The 21,541-nt window shown below is 48.0% G+C and overlaps 1 protein-coding gene across 3 annotated transcripts in view; it reads right to left on the minus strand.

Moving 5' to 3' along the window:
* The window catches only part of VPS54 (VPS54 subunit of GARP complex), a 105,116-nt gene that overhangs the window by 56,816 nt on the left and 26,759 nt on the right, over nucleotides 1-21,541 (minus strand). For all 3 annotated transcript variants that reach the window (XR_013623902.1, XM_078780824.1, XM_078780820.1), the window contains exons 6-7: nucleotides 9,764-9,895; nucleotides 7,575-7,960 (exon numbers count right to left, since the gene is read on the minus strand). Coding sequence is in view for 2 of the 3 variants with exons in the window: in XM_078780824.1 (XP_078636950.1) it covers nucleotides 7,575-7,960; nucleotides 9,764-9,895 (518 nt within the window). In the remaining variant the exon portion in view is untranslated. The remainder of the gene's footprint in view (nucleotides 1-7,574; nucleotides 7,961-9,763; nucleotides 9,896-21,541) is intronic.

Genomic DNA, 21,541 nt, shown 5'->3' on the forward strand with positions numbered 1-21,541 from the left:
TGCATTGTCATCTTGGAAGACAAAGTTTCCTCGAAAGGCTGCACGAGCAAATGGAAGCAATGTTTCTTCCAGAATGGGCCTGTACTTGAACTGGTTAAGGTTTCCATTCAGAACAACCAGGTCAGTTTTGCCCCCTGCATGAAAAGCAGCCCAAACAGTCACCCCACCACCTCTAGCTTGGACTCTTGGCACTATACAATCTTTGTTGTAGGCTTCATTCACTTGTCTGCGCACTCGGACGCGGCCATCTTGACGATAGACCAGAAATCTAGACTCGGCACTGAAGATCACGTGATTCCAGTGTCCTGGCTGCCATTGACGGTGCTCTCTGGCCCACTGCAATCGGCGCTGGCGGTGTTGTCTGGTCAGGCGTGGCTTTCTCAGGGGACGCCTGGCACGATAGCCTGCTTGAACCAGTCTTTGGTTGACTAGCCTTCTGGATACAGGCACATTTGTCAGTTGCTGCCACTCAGCCCAAAGCCGATTAGCTGACTTGGTACGGCCATTGCAGACTAACCGGTGCAGCTGGCGATCATCCCTCCTTGTGGTTCTGCGGGACGTCCTGGCCTCAGTATTGGAGTAGGGACACCCCTCTGAGCATTTCGTTTCAGGATCCTTGACACCTGACCTTGAGTGATGCCATACTGCCGAGCAATAGCATGCTGTTTCATGCCGTAATTTCGTAAAGCCACCACTCCATGACAAACAGCATTGTCGAGTTGATGGACCATCTCCAGAAGAAGCGGCAATAACTTTTGGAGACGTGCAGCAGTTGTTTTCCACGAATACAGAACGCAACAACCCTTGTATACCCGACTGTGAAGCCAATCATCAAATGCACCTGTCCGTACATTTTGCCATGCCACCTGTGATATAATCCTGTTGATGACTTCTTGCTGCGACAGACAATCAGTGACATGGTTCTTTTAACAAATAAATCACCAAAGTGTAAAAGAAACTCACCAGATTGATATACTGAGTTAAGAAAGTAAACCCAAGTGAAAAAAAAAAAAATTCTTCCATATTAAATGCCAAGTCTGTATATATATATATATCTAAATATATATATCTATATATCTATATACGTATATATATATATATATATATATATATATATATATATATATATATATATATATATATATATATATACATACATGTATATATTTCTGTCAGTTGATTGTTTGTTTGCCATTTGTATTACAGTGTACAAGAAGGTAGAAATAAATGAATGACATGTTTATCTAACCATTTATTCGGGGGAAAATTATTACGGAAGTGTACCAAGCTGTTTTCCTTGCAATTTTCAAAGTTCCCTCCCTCATGATCGATGCATAATTGCAGCCGAGCAGGCACAGAGTGGCACACACGCTTGCAGAGTTTGATATCAATTTCCTCAAACTTTGCAGTGATTTGAGCCTTCAATTCCTGAATGGTACGAGGCTTTTCACGATAAACAAGGTCTTTCATGAGCCCCCAAATAAAGAAATCTGGAGGTGTAAGGTCTTGGAAGCGTGCCGGCCACTCGATCGGACCGCAGCGGCCGATCCACTTTCCGGGGAAGTTTTCATCAAGCCACTGACGAACATGACGTCCGTAATGAGGTGGAGCTCCATCTTGCTGGAAATAACAGTCCTGATCTTGTACCCTGGGCCAAAAGGTTTGCAGCATATCCAGGTAAATTTCTGCAGTGACAGATCCCTCAAAGAAAAAGGGTCCAATTATCCCTAATGGAGATATGGCTGCCCAAACTGTCACGCCAGGTAAATTTACCTCCTTCTCAACTGTCATTCTTGGGTTCTCCGCAGCCCAGTCGACACAATTGTGTCTGTTAATTGTGCCGTTAAGCTTAAAACATGCCTCATCTGACCACCAGATGTTGTCTAGCATTGTGTCCTCTTCGTCAAGTTTAGCTAAGAACTCTTCGCAAAATTGAAACGGTGGTCTTCATCTCCATCATGAAGGGCATGCAGTAAGCGTGGAATGTAAGGTTTCCAGTTTTTCTGGTGAAGGATACGGATAACTCTTGATTGGCTCACTTCCAACTCTGCAGATAAATGGCGAGTTGACTTTTGCGGACTTTGTTCCAGTCTCCTGATGGCTTCTTCAGCCTTAGCTACATTCGTTGCCGTTTTCGGACGACCGGACTTCTTTGCAGTGGCTACTGACCCCGTTGCTTCAAATTTCTCGACAATGAATCGTATGTTTCTTCCCTGGGGTGGGTTAATATCGAATTCCTGTGCCAAATGGCGTGCCGCCATCGTTGGTTGTTCATTACATTTGTAGTAATGTTTCACGGCCGCAATGCGTCGATTCATTGAAAGGTAATTCATGGTTCAATTTGGTGCAAATTCAGTAACTTTCCAAACTCTCAGCAATAACCTGCAAAACAAAAACAAAAATAAATAAATTAAGAAAATTAATAATCTGCAAGACAATTATTAACAACATGACATCCCAGAAAGAATCTGACAGCCGAAAAAACAGAAATCGGGCGCAGGCGCTACTTTTGATTCACCCTGTATGTATATATATATATATATACATATATATATATACATTGTCGCGATCCCGCCTGGTAAATGTTCCCAGCACGGAATACGGACGTGAATGTCCGGGCTTCAAGTAATCCACGGAGTGGACAAAAGAGACGTAATCAACACAATTGTGTTTTAATCGGCCTTCTAGGGGTAAGGCACGATGCTTTATTGGCTCGATCACAAAAACCATGAAAGGTAACAAATGGAATAGGCTGCACAAGCCTGCAGGAACGGTCGGCCACAGACGCTCCAACCAGACGCAGGTAAGATCCTCGCGGCTCCAATCGACGAGCTCCGGGACTCGAAGGATACCAGGATGGAATACCACACAAGGCCGCCAGGAACGGTCGGCCAGGAGCTCCAACACGAAGCAGGCAATATAGGACTCACCGTTCCAATCTACGATCTCCGGGAATCACTCGTTCTCTTCCGGAATCACTCACTCGTACAATCCATAACTATAAACGATCAGCACCACTCGCTGTCGTGAGGCGTAACGAAAGTTCCCTCGCCTCGAGGCCTCGAACCTCCGAGCTGCGTCCGTATCATGAGATGGCGGCCGCGCTCTCTGACCCTCCACCAATCACGTGCCGACTCGCCTCCCAATCGCGTGAGGCTCCAAGGAGGTTACGTCAGTGGTGGGCGGGGCACTCATTTGGGTGAGAACAAAGGTGGTTTCACCGGGGGTTTCTCACAGTCCTCCCCCCCTAAGTAAAAACCCCGTCGAATAGACGGCGTTTTTAAAACCAGTATTTGTAGTAGGTGCAAATCACATGGCAAGATGATGGCGGGAATTGCTAACAGGCAATTAACGCCATTAACAATTACTAACACTTGTTAACAACAATAACGAAACAACGCAACAATACAACGCAACGCAATGGCGCAACACAATAACGCAACAATAACGCACTTATTAACGCAACAGGCAATTAACAGGCGTTAACAGGGTAAACAATGAACCAGTTTTGTTTTTGTTTTTTTCACACACAATATTAAACACCATACACCCCATTAACATCTACCCCACAAGAGTTACACTTCACCCAAAGCACAATAGAGAAACAAGGGAGCCAAACTCAAGGTGGGGAAACATTTACAGGAGGGAAACGGACCGAGACCTAGAGCGGCGGGTTCTCCTCCGGTGTCGAGAACGACAGTCATATGCGTAATGACCCCTTTCACCGCACTGGTAACATCGATCTTTCGGGTCGAACGGCCTGCGGACCAAAGGGCGTCTGAAACGAGGCCGCCGCGACATGCCATTCGACATCTCGACGCACACCCGCGATCCGCAAATTAACCTTCCATCAAGGGCTCTGACCGAATCTTCAGCATCTCGTGGATCTTCAAACTCAACAACTGCGAATCCAGGTGGGTTCCGAGCAACCCATACGTTGCGGAGTGGTCCGTAATGCCCGAAGACCCTCCCTAGCTCGGCTCTCGCTGCTCCATTGCCCAGGTTTCCCACATATACCTTAGCATTAGCGTTCCTGCTGAATCGCGACATGGCGGGAGCGGTCCCTGAGGAGCACGGCACCTGAGGTTGGCTTGACGGGAGGCTCGGGTGGACTTCAGCTGACGCAACGTCACCGTCGGAAACTGGAGTCGAGGCGCTAGGCTCCTCGGGCCAGAGTGAAGATATGTCTGACTCCGCCCCTCTCTCCGCCTGTTTACTCTGGGCTCTAGGGACCCCCCCACAGGTCAGAGTCAATGACTCCTCCCTGGCTATGGCATCATTGCCAATCAGCAAGGAGACCCCGGGTATAGGGTAGTAGGGTACTACCACACAGGTCACTGGACCCTTAAAAATGTCACTCCGGACCTCGAGGAGGGCAAGGGGGTACCGGCCAAGAACCCGGTCAATGCCCCGAAGGAGGGTATACTCGCCGGTATAACGCATCTGAGAGGCCGGAACTACCCCCACCCGGAGAACACACCGTGTCGCCCCAGTATCCCGAAGGTATTTGGTCTCAAACTTCAGCATCGAATCGGGGCCACCCACTAAGGCTGTCCCTGAATACTCCTGATGCAGTGGATGAATGGAATTAGCCCCGGTGGCAGTGACCTCGGTCACCGATGCCACCGTCGTGTGCGAGGGCCCGGCGGATGAGTTCCACTGATCTCCCTCCGACTTAACAGGAGGGTTGCCTCGGTAGGCCGGACTGGCGGGATTAGAGAAGCAGCGGTTTTCACCGTGCCCCACGCGTTTGCAGAAATCGCACCAGGGCCCTGCCCTGGTCTGCGGCTCGCGAGCGCCCCCAGTGGAGGTCATCGGAGAACCCTTCCCCTCGATCCAGCCGCCGGGCAGACGGGGGGCGGTCTTGATCGCAGACTCCTCCGTCTTACGAAGCGACTGCGTGACTTGCAGCATTTTGCACGCCAAAACATGTTTATCAATAAGGTTGACGCAGTCTGCCAAGGAAACAGTGTCTTTGTCGACAAGAAACAATGCTAAGTCAGGCGGAAGCTGTTGATCGATACGGTAACGCACCAGGAGTTCCGCAACCGCTTGAGGTAACTCCACCTTGCTCCCCTTGAACCATCTCTGCAGCTGTTCCAACAAGGCCCGCGAATGTTCCTCATAGGTTTGACTGGACTCACGAGTCCAGCTGAAAAAATTTCTCCTATAAATACATGCGGACACCGCATAGGCATTCAAAATCTCGGCCTTCAATGCCCTGTATTTGTTTGCGTCCTCGGTTGCCATCCTCGCATATACCTCCCTCGCCTTCTCAGATAGATGGCTCACAAGATGGCCGACCCACAAGCTCTCATCAATGCCACCGGCAGCCAACAACTTCTCCGCCATCTCCAGATACGCTTCTGGCTTCGTGTCTCCCGTCCAGTCCGGCAAACGAACATGAACAGTTTCCGGGACTCTTGCAGCAGACCCCTCTGCCCGCAGTCGTTCAGTCAACATTCGCAACTCATGCTCTCTGACGCGTTCAGCTTCTGCTGCCGCATGCTCTCTCGCTGCTGCCGCACGCTCTCCCTCTGCTGCTGCCGCACGCTCTCTCTCTGCTGCCGCATGCTCTCTCTCTGCTGCTGCACGCTCTCCCTCTGCTGCTGCCGCACGCTCTCTCTCTCTCTCACGCTCTCTCTCTGCTGCCGCATGCTCTCTCTCTGCTGCCGCATGCTCTCTCTCTGCTGCCGCATGCTCTCTCTCTGCTGCCGCAGCACGCTCTGCCTCTGCCCTGTCATTCTCCCTGTTATACATGTCAAGTTGTTGAACCGGAGTCAGCCCGGTCCAGAAGGGCGAACGCATGCATTTAGTCATGATGGAATCGCTTCCTAACATCTCGGGTTGAGTGACCGGGTCAAGGCTGCTTGCGTCGCTCACCTCGCCACCCACGTGACTGTCAACATGATCAGGTTGAACTCTCACTTCCCTGGTCGACATAGCTTGGCTACGAGTTATCATACGACCAGGCACAAAACACAACCTCAACACAACGCTCAAACACAACGCTCTGTTGGGGAAATACGACACAACTACGCAATATCACCCGCACATCAAATTGCCAATGAGAAAAATACCACGTACAAATACTCACGTTTTTTTTTTTTTTTTTTCGGTTGTTTGGAGGGATCCGAGGCTATTCGCTTATTCTTTGTCGGTTGTTTGGAGGGATCCGAGGCTATTCACTTCTCTGCCCAAGACAGCGTCCTACGGCGAGAAAGTTCCTCCCAGACGGCGTCCGCTGGTGAGAAGGCGATGAACAGATGCCAGAAGATGTCGTCCACTGCAGAATTCCCGTCTCAATCGAATGGCTCTTACTTGAATGATCCTAGGACGAGCAACCCATTTGTCGCGATCCCGCCTGGTAAATGTTCCCAGCACGGAATACGGACGTGAATGTCCGGGCTTCAAGTAATCCACGGAGTGGACAAAAGAGACGTAATCAACACAATTGTGTTTTAATCGGCCTTCTAGGGGTAAGGCACGATGCTTTATTGGCTCGATCACAAAAACCATGAAAGGTAACAAATGGAATAGGCTGCACAAGCCTGCAGGAACGGTCGGCCACAGACGCTCCAACCAGACGCAGGTAAGATCCTCGCGGCTCCAATCGACGAGCTCCGGGACTCGAAGGATACCAGGATGGAATACCACACAAGGCCGCCAGGAACGGTCGGCCAGGAGCTCCAACACGAAGCAGGCAATATAGGACTCACCGTTCCAATCTACGATCTCCGGGAATCACTCGTTCTCTTCCGGAATCACTCACTCGTACAATCCATAACTATAAACGATCAGCACCACTCGCTGTCGTGAGGCGTAACGAAAGTTCCCTCGCCTCGAGGCCTCGAACCTCCGAGCTGCGTCCGTATCATGAGATGGCGGCCGCGCTCTCTGACCCTCCACCAATCACGTGCCGACTCGCCTCCCAATCGCGTGAGGCTCCAAGGAGGTTACGTCAGTGGTGGGCGGGGCACTCATTTGGGTGAGAACAAAGGTGGTTTCACCGGGGGTTTCTCACAACATATATATATACATATATATATATATATATATATATACATATACATATATACATACATATATATATGTATACAAAATTATATATACAAAATTATATAAACAAAATTATACATACAAAATTATATAAACAAAATTATACATACAAAATTATATGAACAAAATTACACACACACACACACACACTCACTCACTCACACTCACACACTCTCTCTCTCTCTCTCTCTCTCTCTCTCTATCTCTCTCTCTCTCTCTCTCTCTCAATGGTGAAGAATCACTTAAATTATAGTACCCAGATCTTAATCAAAATCAAATTATTTAGTCATTATCACACACCCAACCTATCCACCAAATTTCATGCAAATCCATCCACAAGGTTTTTATATATCCTGCTCACAGACAAACAAACAGACAGGGGTAAAAACAACCTCTGACCATCGTAGATAGTGGAGGAAATAAAGGAAGAAACCTTAAAAGTGTCTGACAAAATATGGCATTGAACACTTGAAAGCCAAGACAAATTTAGGCGCATGAAACACCTACCAGCATACCTGAAACAATGTACACCCCGCAATTCCTGTTGCAGTGCTTCCTGTGTCGTGGCGATAAGGTCGAGTGCCGCAGCATACTCTGCCGTTGATAATAACAACTGGACCGTCGGCTGAGTTTCCCGTACAGCTGCCGCAAGCTCCAATTTTCCTAGCACTCGCCCGGCATTACGACGCGTGCACCACAACCGCAACGCTTTAAGGCCTCCGTGGGATAATGTCGCCGAGGCCCCCGCCGCTCTTTCACGAGCAGCTCGCGCCGCAGCCGCGGCAGCAGCCAACTGGGCCTGTACCTCACGCTGTGATGCCACTGCTTGGAAGAAAGCATCTGAGCGGCGAGAGATCTCACGAGCCAGGTTCACCTCAACCACGTCAAGGTAGTGACTCAGCTGTGGAGGAAAACAGTGAAAGGAGAATTTACTAAGTTTTCATCCACCCTCAAAACACCAGTTTCACTTTTAATCAAATGACAAAATCATAAAAATAAGTTTTTTTTTGGTTTTTTTTTTAACCATTAACATGGTTAATGGTTCAAAAATGGTTAATGGTTAATGGTTAATGGTTTTTTACCCTCTTCCAATCGATAAGGGGTCAACTTCATTTTTTTTGTGGGATGCAAAACGGAATTTGTTCAGCCTGGTAAATGTGTCTGCCCTACCATGTGCCGTTCTAGTTATTAATACTATTATTGCAATAACGATATCATTAAGAAACGTAGGCTAATTAGTTATGGCCCGTTAGCAATTATCAGAAGTGGTTTCTGAAATAATACACCACTTCTCATCGAGTCATGAATAATACACCACTGTAAAGGGGTAGCCGACTCTAGACGTAATGCATAATTCAATTGGAACCATTGCACAAAAATTGGGCAAAGCAAATGCAACAATTTGACACATACTGAAAAGAAAAGAAACCATGAGTGAACTTAGCAATAGATAACGGCCAGATCGGCCAAGGAAAACAACTCTATTTGATGACAGAAAAATCATCAAAGCTGTGAAGAAAAACCCGAAAATAACTGTCAGTGACATCACCAACAACCTCTAGAGTGCAGGGGTGAAAGTATCACAATCTACAGTTTGTAGAACACTTCAACAGCAGAATTACAAAGGCTACACTGGCAAAATGAAAACCTCTCATCAGCACCAAAAATAGAAAAAGGTCAGATTAGAATTTCCCAAGTGCAGAGGTGAGCCAGTAGAGTTCTGCACCAAGTTTTATGGACAGATGAGACCAAGATAAACCTTTACCAAATCGATGGAAAGGTGAAAGTGTGGAGAATGGAAGGAACTGCATATAATCCAAACCATACCACCTCATCTGTGAAGCATGGTAGAGGTAGTGTCATGCCTTGGGTTTGCATGGCTGTCTCTGGAACTGGCTCACTCATCTTTATTGATGATGTAACTAATGATGGCAGCAGAATGAATTTGGAAATGTACAGAAACATTTTGTCTGCCTTTGTAGAAGAAAATGCCTCCAACCTCATTGGGCAGCACTTCACCATGCAGGAAGACAATTACACAAAACACACCACCAACGAAACCAAGAGGCTCATCAGGGGAAAAACGTGGAAGGTTTCAGACTGGCCAAGTTAATCTCCTGATTTAAATCCAATAGAGCATGCATTTCACTTGTTGAAGAGGAGACCAACATCAGAAACCCCCCCAAAACAAACAACAACTGAAAATGGCTAGAGGAAAGGCTTGCCAAAGCATCTCAAATGAAGATACCAAGAGTTTGGTGATGGCAATGGGTCACAGGCTCGATGCAGTTACTGCATGCAAGGGATATACAACCAAATACGAACTATTAAACTACTTTAGTTTACTTTAAGTTAATCTGTTCCAATACGTATGCTTACCTAAAATGGGAAACTGCACATAAAAAGTGCTATTGTTCTGCAATGGTAAAACATATATGCATAGAAATATCAAATAAAAGTTGACCTGTACTATTTGCCTCATTTTCATCTCAAATCCAAGTTTATTGAGTATATAGCAATAATAACAAATTCGACTTCACTTTTCCAATACTTGTGGAGGGCACTGTAGATTTTTTTTGTGTTTTCTGCATCTTTTCATATTCACTTTCATATGCAGTTATAAATGACGAATAGCAATTATAAAACAAGTATAGGGCCAAAAATGTGATAATGGATAGAAGCATGACAAGCTTGAGGCACCGACCTTCTCTTGTAGCAGGCGTGAAGAGGTGCCATCTGGGGGGTTAGATCCAGGACGTGGGCCTGCGGACGTCCATGGAATAACAGTGTTGAATGTTGCAGGATTTTCCATTGCAAAATCAGGTTTCATGAAGAGCTGGGTCCAGAGACAAACACAGGATTTGACTGAACAAAGTCATATTTACCATTGCTTTGCACATTTTGAGTCAAAACGACATGAAAGTAATAAATTTTCTCATGTACATGAATATAATTTATGTATATACAGACTTGGCATTTAATATGGAATATTTCATTTTATTTTGACTTGGGTTTACTTTCTGAACTCGGTATATCAATCTGGTGAGTTTCTTTTACGCTTCGGTGATTTCTTTGTTAAAAGAACCATGTCACTGATTGTCTGTCGCAGCAAGAAGTCAATAACAGGATTATATCACAGGTGGCGTGACAAAATGTACGGACAGGTACATTTGACGATTGGCTTCACAATCGGGTATATAAGGGTTGTTGCGTTCTGTATTAGTGGAAAACAACTGCTGCACATCTACAAAAGTTATTGCCGCTTCCCCTGGAGATGGTCTGTCAACTCGACAATGCTGTTTGTCATTTAGTGGTGGCTTTACGAAATTCCGGCATGAAACAGCGTGCTATTGCTCGGCAGTATGGCATCACTCAAGGTCAGGTGTCAAAGATCCTGAAACGAAATGCTCAGCTGACTGAGCTGAGCACGAAATGCTCACTTTTTCACGCGCGGAGTGAACGCCTCAACTCTGTGTTTGCCTCTAAATCTTGTGTCCCAAACCCATCCCTCTCTGCACCCACCGTACCCAGTCATACCCAGCTGCTCCTGGACTCTGTGTCCTTTCCTCCTGACAAGGTGGAAAAGTTTCTGTCAACCCTCGACTCTGATTCTGCAACTGGACCTGACGGCATCAGCCCACGGGTCCTAAAATCTTGTTCTTCCGCTCTTTCACTCCCTCTCTCTGATCTCTTCACACTCTCTTTTGCTCAAGGTCATCTGCCATCTGCTTGGAAATCTGCCAACATCACCGCTTTGCACAATAAAGGTGCAAAAACAGATCCCAGCAACTACAGACCAATCGGCCTTCTCTCAATTATCAGTAAAGTCATGGAATCCATCATTGCTTCAGATATGAAATCTTTCCTTTTCTCCAATGGCTTGATCTCTGATCAATTTGGTTTCAGACCTGGTCACTCTACTCTGGACATGCTGCTACTGCTTTCTCAGCAATGGATGGAGGTCCTCAATGCCAAACAGGAAATTAGAGCTGTCTCCCTTGACATATCACGTGCCTTCGATACGGTCTGGCACCCCCGCTCTGCTCACCAAACTCTCCTCTGTTGGTATCCATGGAAATCTCCACGCATGGCTGGCGGACTTCCTCTCTAGTCGTAGTCAACGTGTGGCCCTGAATGGGTTTCTCTCATCTCCTCTTCCTGTTCAGACTGGAGTTCCCCAAGGCAGTGTTCTGGGCCCTGTGCTTTTTCTTGTCTTCATCAATGATCTCTCCGACTCTCTTGAAAATCCTCTCTATCTCTTTGCTGATGACTCTACTCTCTGTCGCTCCATTCTTCATCCCTCAGATCAGCAATCTGCAGCCTCCTCACTCTCTGCAGACCTGGACAAAATCACAGACTGGGCAAACAAGTGGAACATGTCTTTCAATCCTGACAAATCTCACACTCTTACGATGTCTCTCCGAAAAGACCGACTGGACAACCCTCCCATCTACTTTCTGAATAATCCTCTCCAAGAAGTTCTGTCACTCAAACTTTTGGGTCTCACTATCTGCCATGATCTTTCCTGGGAAAACCACATTTCAAATCTGGCCTCCAAAGCCAGTCGCCGACTGGGCATCCTCCGTCGTGCGAAGTCCCTCCTTGGCACACCTGAGCTCCTCACCACGTACAAGGCTTTCATCCGCAGCTCAATGGAATACTGCTCTCCCCTCTGGGCTGGTGCTCCTGCCTCACACCTAGCTCGTCTTCACGCTGTTGAAAGCAAAGCATTCAGAATCATTGGAATCTCCCGCGATGAAGCTAACTCCAAGGGCCTCTCACTCACTCACCGCAGACAGGTTGGTGGTCTTTCCGTCTTCTACCGACTCCTTTCTGGCCTTGCCCCCCCCCCCCCCCAGCTCTCTCTGGGCTCTGTCCCGCAAATATTCCTACAGGTCGCACAAGATCTGCCTGCAACCCTTTTATGGTTAAACTGCCAAAATCAAGACTCTCTGCTCACCTTCACTCCTTCATTCCTCTTTTCTCTCGCCTCTGGAACAAACTCCCTCACTCTCTTCAATCCCACTCCACCCTCCAGGTCTTTAAAACAGCTGTTCACCACCATCTCTTATCTTCCCCCATCCAAAACCTTGATCTTTTCTATCCCCGATAATTTCACCCCAATTCCACTTTTTGAAATACCAACTTCTGTCCTGGAAGTCTTTGGTGTCCTTGTGTTTTATACTTCTCCCACCCCCCCCCCCCCCTTCCCCACGCCTCCTCCCCCCAAGCCCTCTCCCTCCCACACATCTCCCACACATCTCCCTGCTCTTAAATGTTGTGTGCTCTCAAGTGTTTGTGTGCTTCCCATTCTCGTCTTCCGCTCCCTCTTTTTATACATTTTGTTTGTCTAGTTGATTTGTTTGTGAAGTAATTGTCAGCTCTTTCACGAGCCTCGATTCAGTATACAAAAAAAAGAAGAAAAAAAAGAAAAAAAGAGGGGTGTCCAGCCTGTCCCTACTCCAATACCGAGGTCAGGACGTCCCCGCAGAACCACAAGGAGGGATGATCGCCAGCTGCACCGGTTAGTCCGCAATGGCCGTACCAAGTCAGCTAATCGGCTTAGGGCTGAGTGGCAGCAACTGACAAATGTGCCTGTATCCAGAAGGCTAGTCAACCAACGACTGGTTCAAGCAGGCTATCGTGCCAGGCGTCCCCTGAGAAAGCCACGTCTGACCAGACAACACCACCAGCACCGACTGCAGTGGGCCAGAGAGCACCGTCAATGGCAGCCAGGACACTGGAATCACATGATCTTCAGTGACGAGTCTAGATTTCTGGTCTATCGTCAAGATGGCCGCGTCCGAGTGCGCAGACAAGCGCAGACAAGTGTCCGAGTGCGCAGACAAGCCTACAATGAAGATTGTATAGTGCCAAGAGTCCAAGCTGGAGGTGGTGGGGTGACTGTTTGGACTGCTTTTCATGCAGGGGGCAAAACTGACCTGGTTGTTCTGAATGGAAACCTGAACCAGTTCAAGCACAGGGCAATTCTGGAAGAAACATTGCTTCCATTTGTTCGTGCAGCCTTTCGAGGAAACTTTGTCTTCCAAGATGACAATGCATGGCCTCATCATGCTCGCAAGATCCAACACTTTCTTGCTGACCGTGGTGTAGAGCATATGGAGTGGCCTGCCATGTCCCCGGATATGAATCCGATAGAGAACTTGTGGGCAGAATTAACGCGTCAAATCGCCAACTTGGACCAGCAGCCTGCCTCTGTGCGTGAATGTGCAGCAGGCTATTGTCACTGCATGGCAAGCGATTCCTGTCCAAACCTTGGCAAATCTCGTGAACAGCATGCCTCAACGTGTACGTGCTCTCCTGAATGCTCGTGGGGGTTACACGAAGTACTGACCTGTAATTTTACTGTCCGTAATCCCAGTCGTAATTTAACTTTTGTTTTTGTTTAAAAAAAATTTTGGCTAATGTGCAAAATAAAGAGATACTTCTGGAAAACGCACAGAAGTTTAACACAGTACTATCTGTGAATTGAGTTCGATATCAGTTTACATCACTTTCAAGGATCAATTTATTTGCTTCGAAATGTCAAATGTGGTTTTTGTTTCTTTTAAAGGTCACATTAACAAAATCTAGAATAATTTCAACATAATTCCAATGAACTTTTGGTTCTAAGTCATCTTGAAAAGTAAGTTCACCCCCACAAAAAAATATTCCATATTAAATGCCAAGTCTGTATATATAGCCGCAAGCACAACACTTCGAAAACGTATCTTCCACCAGCCATGCATAAAGCAGCTGGACGTACACACAAAACATATCTTCCACGAGTCGCACGCATGACCTGATTATACATTTTTGGTGCTGTGCTTCGCATTTTCACGGTTTTTCACGGGTGAATAAACATTTTTTAGCTACGCTATAAGCGAGCTGCGTGGAATGTCCCACCATTCGACACTATAAACCTAAGTGCACAGACTTTCCCACCATTCACACTATAAACAGAGCCGCGTGGCATGTCCCACCATCCGCCGCTATAAAACCACTCCACCGTATCTACTAGTTGCTGCGTAAGATGTCATCTCCCAAGAGTTACACAATGAAAATGCTTCACTGTATCCATTACCAGCTGCTGAATACAGCATCACCCACCAACATTCCACAAAAACAATGGGTAGAATACACACCCCTCCCACAGCTACCCACAATGCCCATATGACTACTTACTTCGTGTCTCAATCATTCTTCTTGTCCCGCTGCCTTGAGCTGTGTTTTACCTCTCACTTCGCTCATTGATCAAACTTGGACCCCAAGCGCAAGACCAGTGCTGGAGATGTGTCAACTACCAAGAGGCAAAATAAAGTGATGAGCATGAGCCAGAAAGTGAAGCTGCTGGACCAGCTCTCAAGAGGAAAGAGTGCGGCCTCTGTGGGCAGGCATTATGACATGAACTAATCCACCATTCGCTACATACGGAAGAATGAGAAGGAGATCCAAGAAAGTGTTGCAGCGAGTGCTGTATCAAGCACCAAGGTGGTCACCCAGCTCCGGGACCTTGACATAGAAAGGATGGAAAAGGCTCAGCATATGGATGGAGGACAACCAGCAGAAGAAAATGCCTTTAAGTGAACCTCTCATTCGCGCAAAGGCAAGACGGATGTACACGCATCTGACTGATGTGGGTGATGCGGGTGCAGCTACAAGTGATGTGCTGAGCGATGTGGGTACGAGCGGCCCCAGTCCATTCTGGGCAAGCAAGGGATGGTTTGACCGCTTCAGGAAGCGTTATCTCCATAACGTCAAACCGTCAGGCGAGCATACCTCCGCGGACCACATTGCAGCCAAAACGTTCCCTGCTCAACTCGGACAGCTCAACGAGAAGGGGTACCTGCCAGAGCAGGTCTTCAATGCTGACAAGACTTGATTGTTTTGGAAAAATATGCTCACACAAACTTTTATTTCAAAGGAAGAGGGGACAGCATTGGGGTTCAAAGCCGTCAAGGATCAGGAATATCTTCTCCTCTGCACAAACACAAAAGGGGAATGTCAAACAAAACCAATGTTGTTGTACTGTTCCCTGAACCCACGTGCTCTCAAGGGCAATGACAAACAAATGCTGCCCATGTTTTGGCAGGCCAACAGGAATGCATGGGTGAGGGCAGCAATCTTCATGGACTGGTTTCATAACAATTTCATCCCTCAGGTAGAGAGGTACCTGATGAAACAAAACCTTGCGTTAAAGGTTCTCCTGCTTGGGTTGCTCACAATCACAAGACAATGCTCCTGGCCAACCAGCGGACCTGGACATGGCTCACCCAAACGTCGACGTGATCTTCCTGCAACCCAACTCCACCTCCTTGATCCAGCCACTCAACCAAGGGATAATCTCCACTTTCAAAACGTATTACACCTGCTGCACCCTTCACCGCAATTTGGATGTGATTGACGATGGATGGATGATGGACTCAGAGCTGAGAGTCAGAGCTGGTGCTGAGAGACATGTGGGCAATTGCCAACAAAGTGCAAGGTACCGACCCAGTCATGAAACGTTACCTCACATTCAAGTGGGGGTTGGATGACGTGATGCTCCCATACAAGTAGGAGGGGGTGTTGTTGACTATGGTGCTTTTCGGAGAAGGGGAGAACCGCGTCTCACTTGGTGGTGGAAACGAGGAAGGGCCGGTTGGCTGCTTGTTCAAGCCTGGGCATTTTCGGCACCATTTGTTGGTGCGCTTCCCACGCGATGGTTTGGAGGCGACGAATGCCAACCCCCCTCTTTGAGACCAGAGTTAAGTGCCAGCCGGCAGGAACATCATTTATTTTTATTTTAATCTTGCCCCTTGTTTCTATACGCCTGAGTGGAGACGTCTCAATTAGGAATTATAGTTTTTACCTCGCCTTTCATTTTTGTCTCTTGGATATATTTTCATTAAATCCTTTATTTTTGCATTTCATTCTTGTATTGTCGATTTTGCTTGTCCCGTATTTGTGTTTATGGGTTTGGATTAACCCAGTGTCGGCCATCCAATCAGATAAGGCTTCGGGCATTTCCCGCGCGTACCAAAGACAATCCCGCCAAGGTTCGAAGTACGCCTCGGAGTTAAAGCTCGTTTTGGTCATCCTTCACCCAGGGGTCTTAACCCCGGGAACGCGACAATATATATATAATATAAATATATATATATAACAAACAACAACAACAGGCATTTTAAGGCCATTTTCCCTGATAGAGCGGGAAATATATATATATATACATATATATATACATATATATATATATATATATATATATATATATATATATATATATATATATATATATATATATATATATATATATATATATATATATATATATATACAGTGAAACCTTGACTTACGAGTTTAATTCGTTCTGTGACCGAGCTCGTAACTCAATTTGCTCGTTTCTCAAATTAAATTTCCCCATTAAAATGAATTGAAATGCTATTAATCCGTTCCAGCCCGCCAAAAACCACACCAATTTTTTTTTAAATATACAGTATATATAAAAATATCTCGCGCTTTATATTTCACCTGTATGCAGCATACAAGTTGGCAGGATGGCCTGGACTGGAGGTACGCACACTTGACTCTAAACTGTCCAGTCTGGGTTTGAATCCCGACCCAGCTATAACCTGTCATGGGTGAATCACAGGCAGGGTGATTCATCAATGTGTGTACCGCTAAACTGGGCGCCCCGTTTGCGTCCCATTAGTTGTTGGATGTTAAGGATCTCACCGCGTTTTCCACAAAGAGAAGGCGAGCTATCGCCGGCACTCTGAACAAGTTGTGGCCTGGCATGCTCTTCTCCTCTGCCGTTATATACGTCCTCCTCGGCATCTTTTTCCAGAAGAGCCCTGTCTCGTCACAGTTGAAGATTTGCTGGGGGATGTATCGTTCGGCTTCTATCAGTTCGGCAAAAGTTATAATAAAATCTTCAGCTGCCTTCACATCCGCCTCACCAAGTCGACAACACGCACACTTCGCTCATGTTTTTCGACGATTGCGTGTTTTATATCCAAGCACATCATCCACTTCTTCTTCTCAGCATTGCACTTGGCACTCCATTTCTTAGGACCCATGGTTAAAACTAAGAAATTTTCCAAAATAACCAAAATGCGAAAACAAAGCAGCAGCGATATACGGCAGAGATGCTTGCACGGCAAGATAACCACGTGACCTAAACCCACCTGGTGGCGGGTGGCGTAAGCTCCAAAATAACCAAAATGCGAAAACAAAGCAGGGCAAGATAACCACGTGACCGGAACCCACTTGGTGGCGGGTGGCGTAAGCTCGTAACTCAGATCTCGGCTCGCATCTCAAAGCAATAAACCGCCCGAGCGACGGCTCGTATCTCGGAAAACTGGTAAGTTGGTGCACTCGTAAGTCAAGGTTTCACTGTATATATATATATATATATATATATATATATATATATATATATATATATATATATATATATATATATATATATATATATATATATATATATATATCTATAAAATATATATCTATAAAATATATATCTATATATCTATAATATATATATATAAATATATATAAATATATATTGTTGCGGTTTTGAGTTTGTACAATAAACGTTAATTTCCCCCTCATAGTTTAGTCACGACAACACGTAGCCTTGCGATAGTTCAGTTATTTCTTCGTATGTGTAAGCATAGTCCTTTTCCTGTGTTAGTTTTGCGTTGAGTAGAATAATGAGAGTTAGGTCCTTTCTTGCCTTATGCCGCCTTTGGCTTTTTGGCACAAATTAACACGAGGCAGGCCTGGCAAATCGAGGCAAGGCGAAGGAGGGCGGAGGAGAAGCCGACGGTAAGAGCGAGCCGCCAATCAGGGCTCGAAGGGAGTGGCTGCGGCACTGCGTCACAAGGTGTGGTTAGAACATTTGAGAGAGCTAAGGGGGTTGGCCATATAACCCGTTGCGCGAAGCCCCACGGCAGTTCTGTGGAGTGGTGAGCTTGCAAGTTCTGGTGGGAGAGGCGCTTGTGAGTGTTGAGTTCTGGTGGGAGAGGCGCTTGTAAGAGTTGAGTTCTGGTGGGAGAGGCGCTTGTGAGAGTTGAGTTCTGCGGAGAGGCGCTTGTTGAACGAGTTCTGAGAGAAGACGCGCATGAACCAAGTTATAAGCGCTCTTACAAATTAAACGCTCGGTTGAGCTTGAGGCAGAACCCCTATCGAGTTACACGAGTGAGAGCGCGCCGGTAATTAATCGCGCTGTGAGAAACCGCCAAGCCTGGCGAGAGACGCGTTCATTTCCCTCCCGCCTGCCTGCTCTGCCCTTTGTTCGAGAGACGCGCTGCAAGGATCCCTCCCACCGCCTGCTTGCCTTCATCGCGGGACGTGCTGTGACCGGGGAGAGCTACGCCGGGCGGAGCCGTTCCTGGACGACCAAGTCGGCGCGTTCGGCGAGTGAACATCATCCTTCTTTCATTTCCCCCTGTGAGTGTGATCGGGCCCGTATCTGGGAATAAGTATAAGACTGTATAAGACTGCTCTGTGTCTCTTCGCCTTGTACATAATAGTGTGAATAATAATTAAACCTGTGTTCTTCCTTTGATTCTACCGCTTTTGTGTTTTCCATCATTAACTAAGCGTGGTACGAATAAAACCGCTCTAATCGGGTTCCAATAACAAAGGTAACTGCACGGACCACGTGGTACGCAATCCGCTCGGTGTACTCAAATTACGCGTGACTCGTGCGAGGCTTGATTCCCCGCTTCCGCGGCGGCGCAGGTACTTAGGTACGTGCGGAACATCGTCCCGGAACCCGACCCTGCGTTTGCCCGGGAGGGGCGATTCAAGTCTCTCGGTTGCGCCGAGCCAAAAAGAACAAGGGGCTTAATCTCCCCTTGGTAAGGGGCAGGAGGGTCGTGCGGAAACCGTAACATTTGGTGTCCGGGAGTGGGATTGGACCGGGAGTGCGCTTCACGCACTCGAAAATTACGAGCGACCGAAATTTAGTATAAAAGCCAAATTTATATTCGTACCATGGCTAGCCAAGGCGGGTCGAATGCCTGTGTGGGGGTAGAAGATGAGGGAGAGGTCGAATCGATTACCAGCTCTTCCTGTGGGGTCCTGGGTCGACGAAGGGAGAATTGATGAGGGGGCGGTAGCAGGGGAAGAAAATGGCAGCGCCTTGCACATGGCGGCGAGAGCCGAGCCCGCGGCGCCAATGGATATGGGCCTATTTATGACACACATGATGGCCTTTGTGGCCAAAACTGAGTATAGCCTGAAAGAAATGGGGGACTAAGCAAGGTGTAACATGGAGAGAGTTGGAAAACAAAATGGGTGTGGTCAATTGAAAGAAATGGGGGACAAATCCACCCGGGAATTGGAAAAAACGAGAGTGGCGTCGAAGGACATAAAAAAGCGGGGGGGGGGGGGGACATTCGGCGCAGGTTGAGCATGGAAGGTCGCAATGGGGGCGCGACGAGGTGAAGCAGTGTGAGGAGCGTGTGGGGGAGTGAGCTTGGGCAGAGCGCAGCTAAGTTGACCGGGGCTATAGAAATCACGACGCAGGGTGTAGAAGAGCCGACGGTCGTCGAATTGGACGGAAAAATTTTATGCGCGCCGGCAGTCGTCGAAGAAATCATTCAAATTGAAGAAACAATTGGGGCCGAAGAGACGGCAGAGTCAGAAAATATATCACGGGAGAAGGAGATGGAATATGTACAAAGTTCGTATTTGCACCGTGATGCCGTGCTTGCTAACAAAATAAAAAGTTTGCAGGTGCTGGCAGAAAAGGAGGTCCCCAAGGTGAGTAGGAATAATGGCGCAAATGTGTTTGGCTGCGAATGGGTTTTTGGCGCGCTTGGGAGAGAGACGAAACAAGGGCGGTCGTGGGAAGGTCCATTGTGCGGTGTACAAGGGCGACTGGTGCGCAGTATGAGAGAGAGTGTGCGCCGAAGCATGTGAGAGAAAAGTGTATGACGGAATGTGCACGAGAAGAGTGCGTGGAGAAAAAGTGTGCGATGATTGGGTGTGTAACAGGAGAGTGCACACCCGTGGGTGTTACAGACTGTGTGCGGGAAGAGTGTGTAACAGGAGAGTGTGATACAGAGTGTGTGCAGGAGTGCACACCAGAGCGTGTTGCAGAGTGTGTGCAGGAGTGCACACCCGGGGGTGTTACGGAGTGTGTAACGGAAGTGTGCGCCAGGGTGTGCGATAATGAAGTGTGTGGAAGGCACGTGTGCGCCTGGTTGTGCGGTAGAAGAGTGCGTAGAAGAAGAGTGCGTACTGACTGAAGTGTGAGGGGCGTGAGTACGCCTAGGTGTGCAGTAACGGAGTGTATGGGAGGCGCGGGGACGCCTGGGTGTGCGAGTGCGAAGTGGGTCGCGAGTGGAGAGAACGCGGCTCAAGCATCGACACCGACCGGGGTAGCGTTTAGCGCGACGGATAGCCGACGTGAACCCTCGGTGAGTTGTGTGCAGCGGGGACCGGCGCGGATCGATGCCGCGGCAGTTTCACAAGGACCGCCGTGCACGACCCATGCCGGCCCCCGCCCTGTATGGTTTGTGCAGCGCAGTGGCGGCAAAGGCAATCGGTGAGGTTCAAGGGGAGGTAGGAGATTTCGGAGCCGCGCACCTTGGCGGGTGCGGTGCTCCGACCGGGGCCGGTTGGGTCATCGTGCATGGGACCGCGAGGCCCCGCGCAGGGAGGGGCCCCTGCACCTCGGCCCATCCATGCCTCCTCCCCCGGATCAAAAATGCCGGACGGACCCAACCTACAGGAGACAAACCACCCAAATGGATCGCTCGGCCTTTCGAAGCCGAGCTGTGACGATGTATTCCCACACGGAGAGGCTCAAGTGTAGCAGACTGATGGAAATAGTGTACCCTACGTGGGGGAATGGTGGTGTCACCATTCCTCACACGCCAGGGCCCATGAGCATTAGTTTAGGGGGATGGCAGTGTTAGGCACATGGGGGTGCCAACAATGGTTACCATCGTTCTGAATCGGATTGCTAACTTGAAAATCACAACAAACCCAATTTGTTATCAATGTTCGTCTTTCATTAATCATCCACTTTCTAAACTCCCCTCTTGCCCCTCCCCTCCAAATCCCCCCCCCTTGCACCTACACTCCTAAACTCCCCCCTTTCCCCTCCACTCTTAAACTCCCCCCTTGCCCCTCCACTCCTGAACTCCCCCCCCTGCCCTTCCCCTCCTAAAGTCCCCCCTTGCCCCTCCCCTCCAAATCCCCCCCCCTTGCCCCTCCACTCCTGAACTCCCCCCTTGCCCTTCCCCTCATAAACTCCTCCCTTGCCCCTCCCCTCCAAATCCCCCCCCCTTGCCCCTACACTCCTAAACTCCCCCCTTGCCCCTCTACTACTAGACTCCCCCCTTGCCCCTCCCCTCCTAAACTCCCCCCTTGCCCCTCCCCTCCTAAACTCCCGCCTCACTCCTCCCCTTCAAAACTCCCCCCCAACTCCTCCCATTCAAATCTCCCCCCATACCATTCCTCTCAAATTCTCCCTCCTCCC

This window comes from Myxine glutinosa, chromosome 1 (assembly GCF_964187855.1).
Source record: "Myxine glutinosa chromosome 1, kmMyxGlut1.1, whole genome shotgun sequence".
In the NCBI taxonomy this organism is placed as follows: Eukaryota; Metazoa; Chordata; class Myxini; order Myxiniformes; family Myxinidae; genus Myxine; species Myxine glutinosa.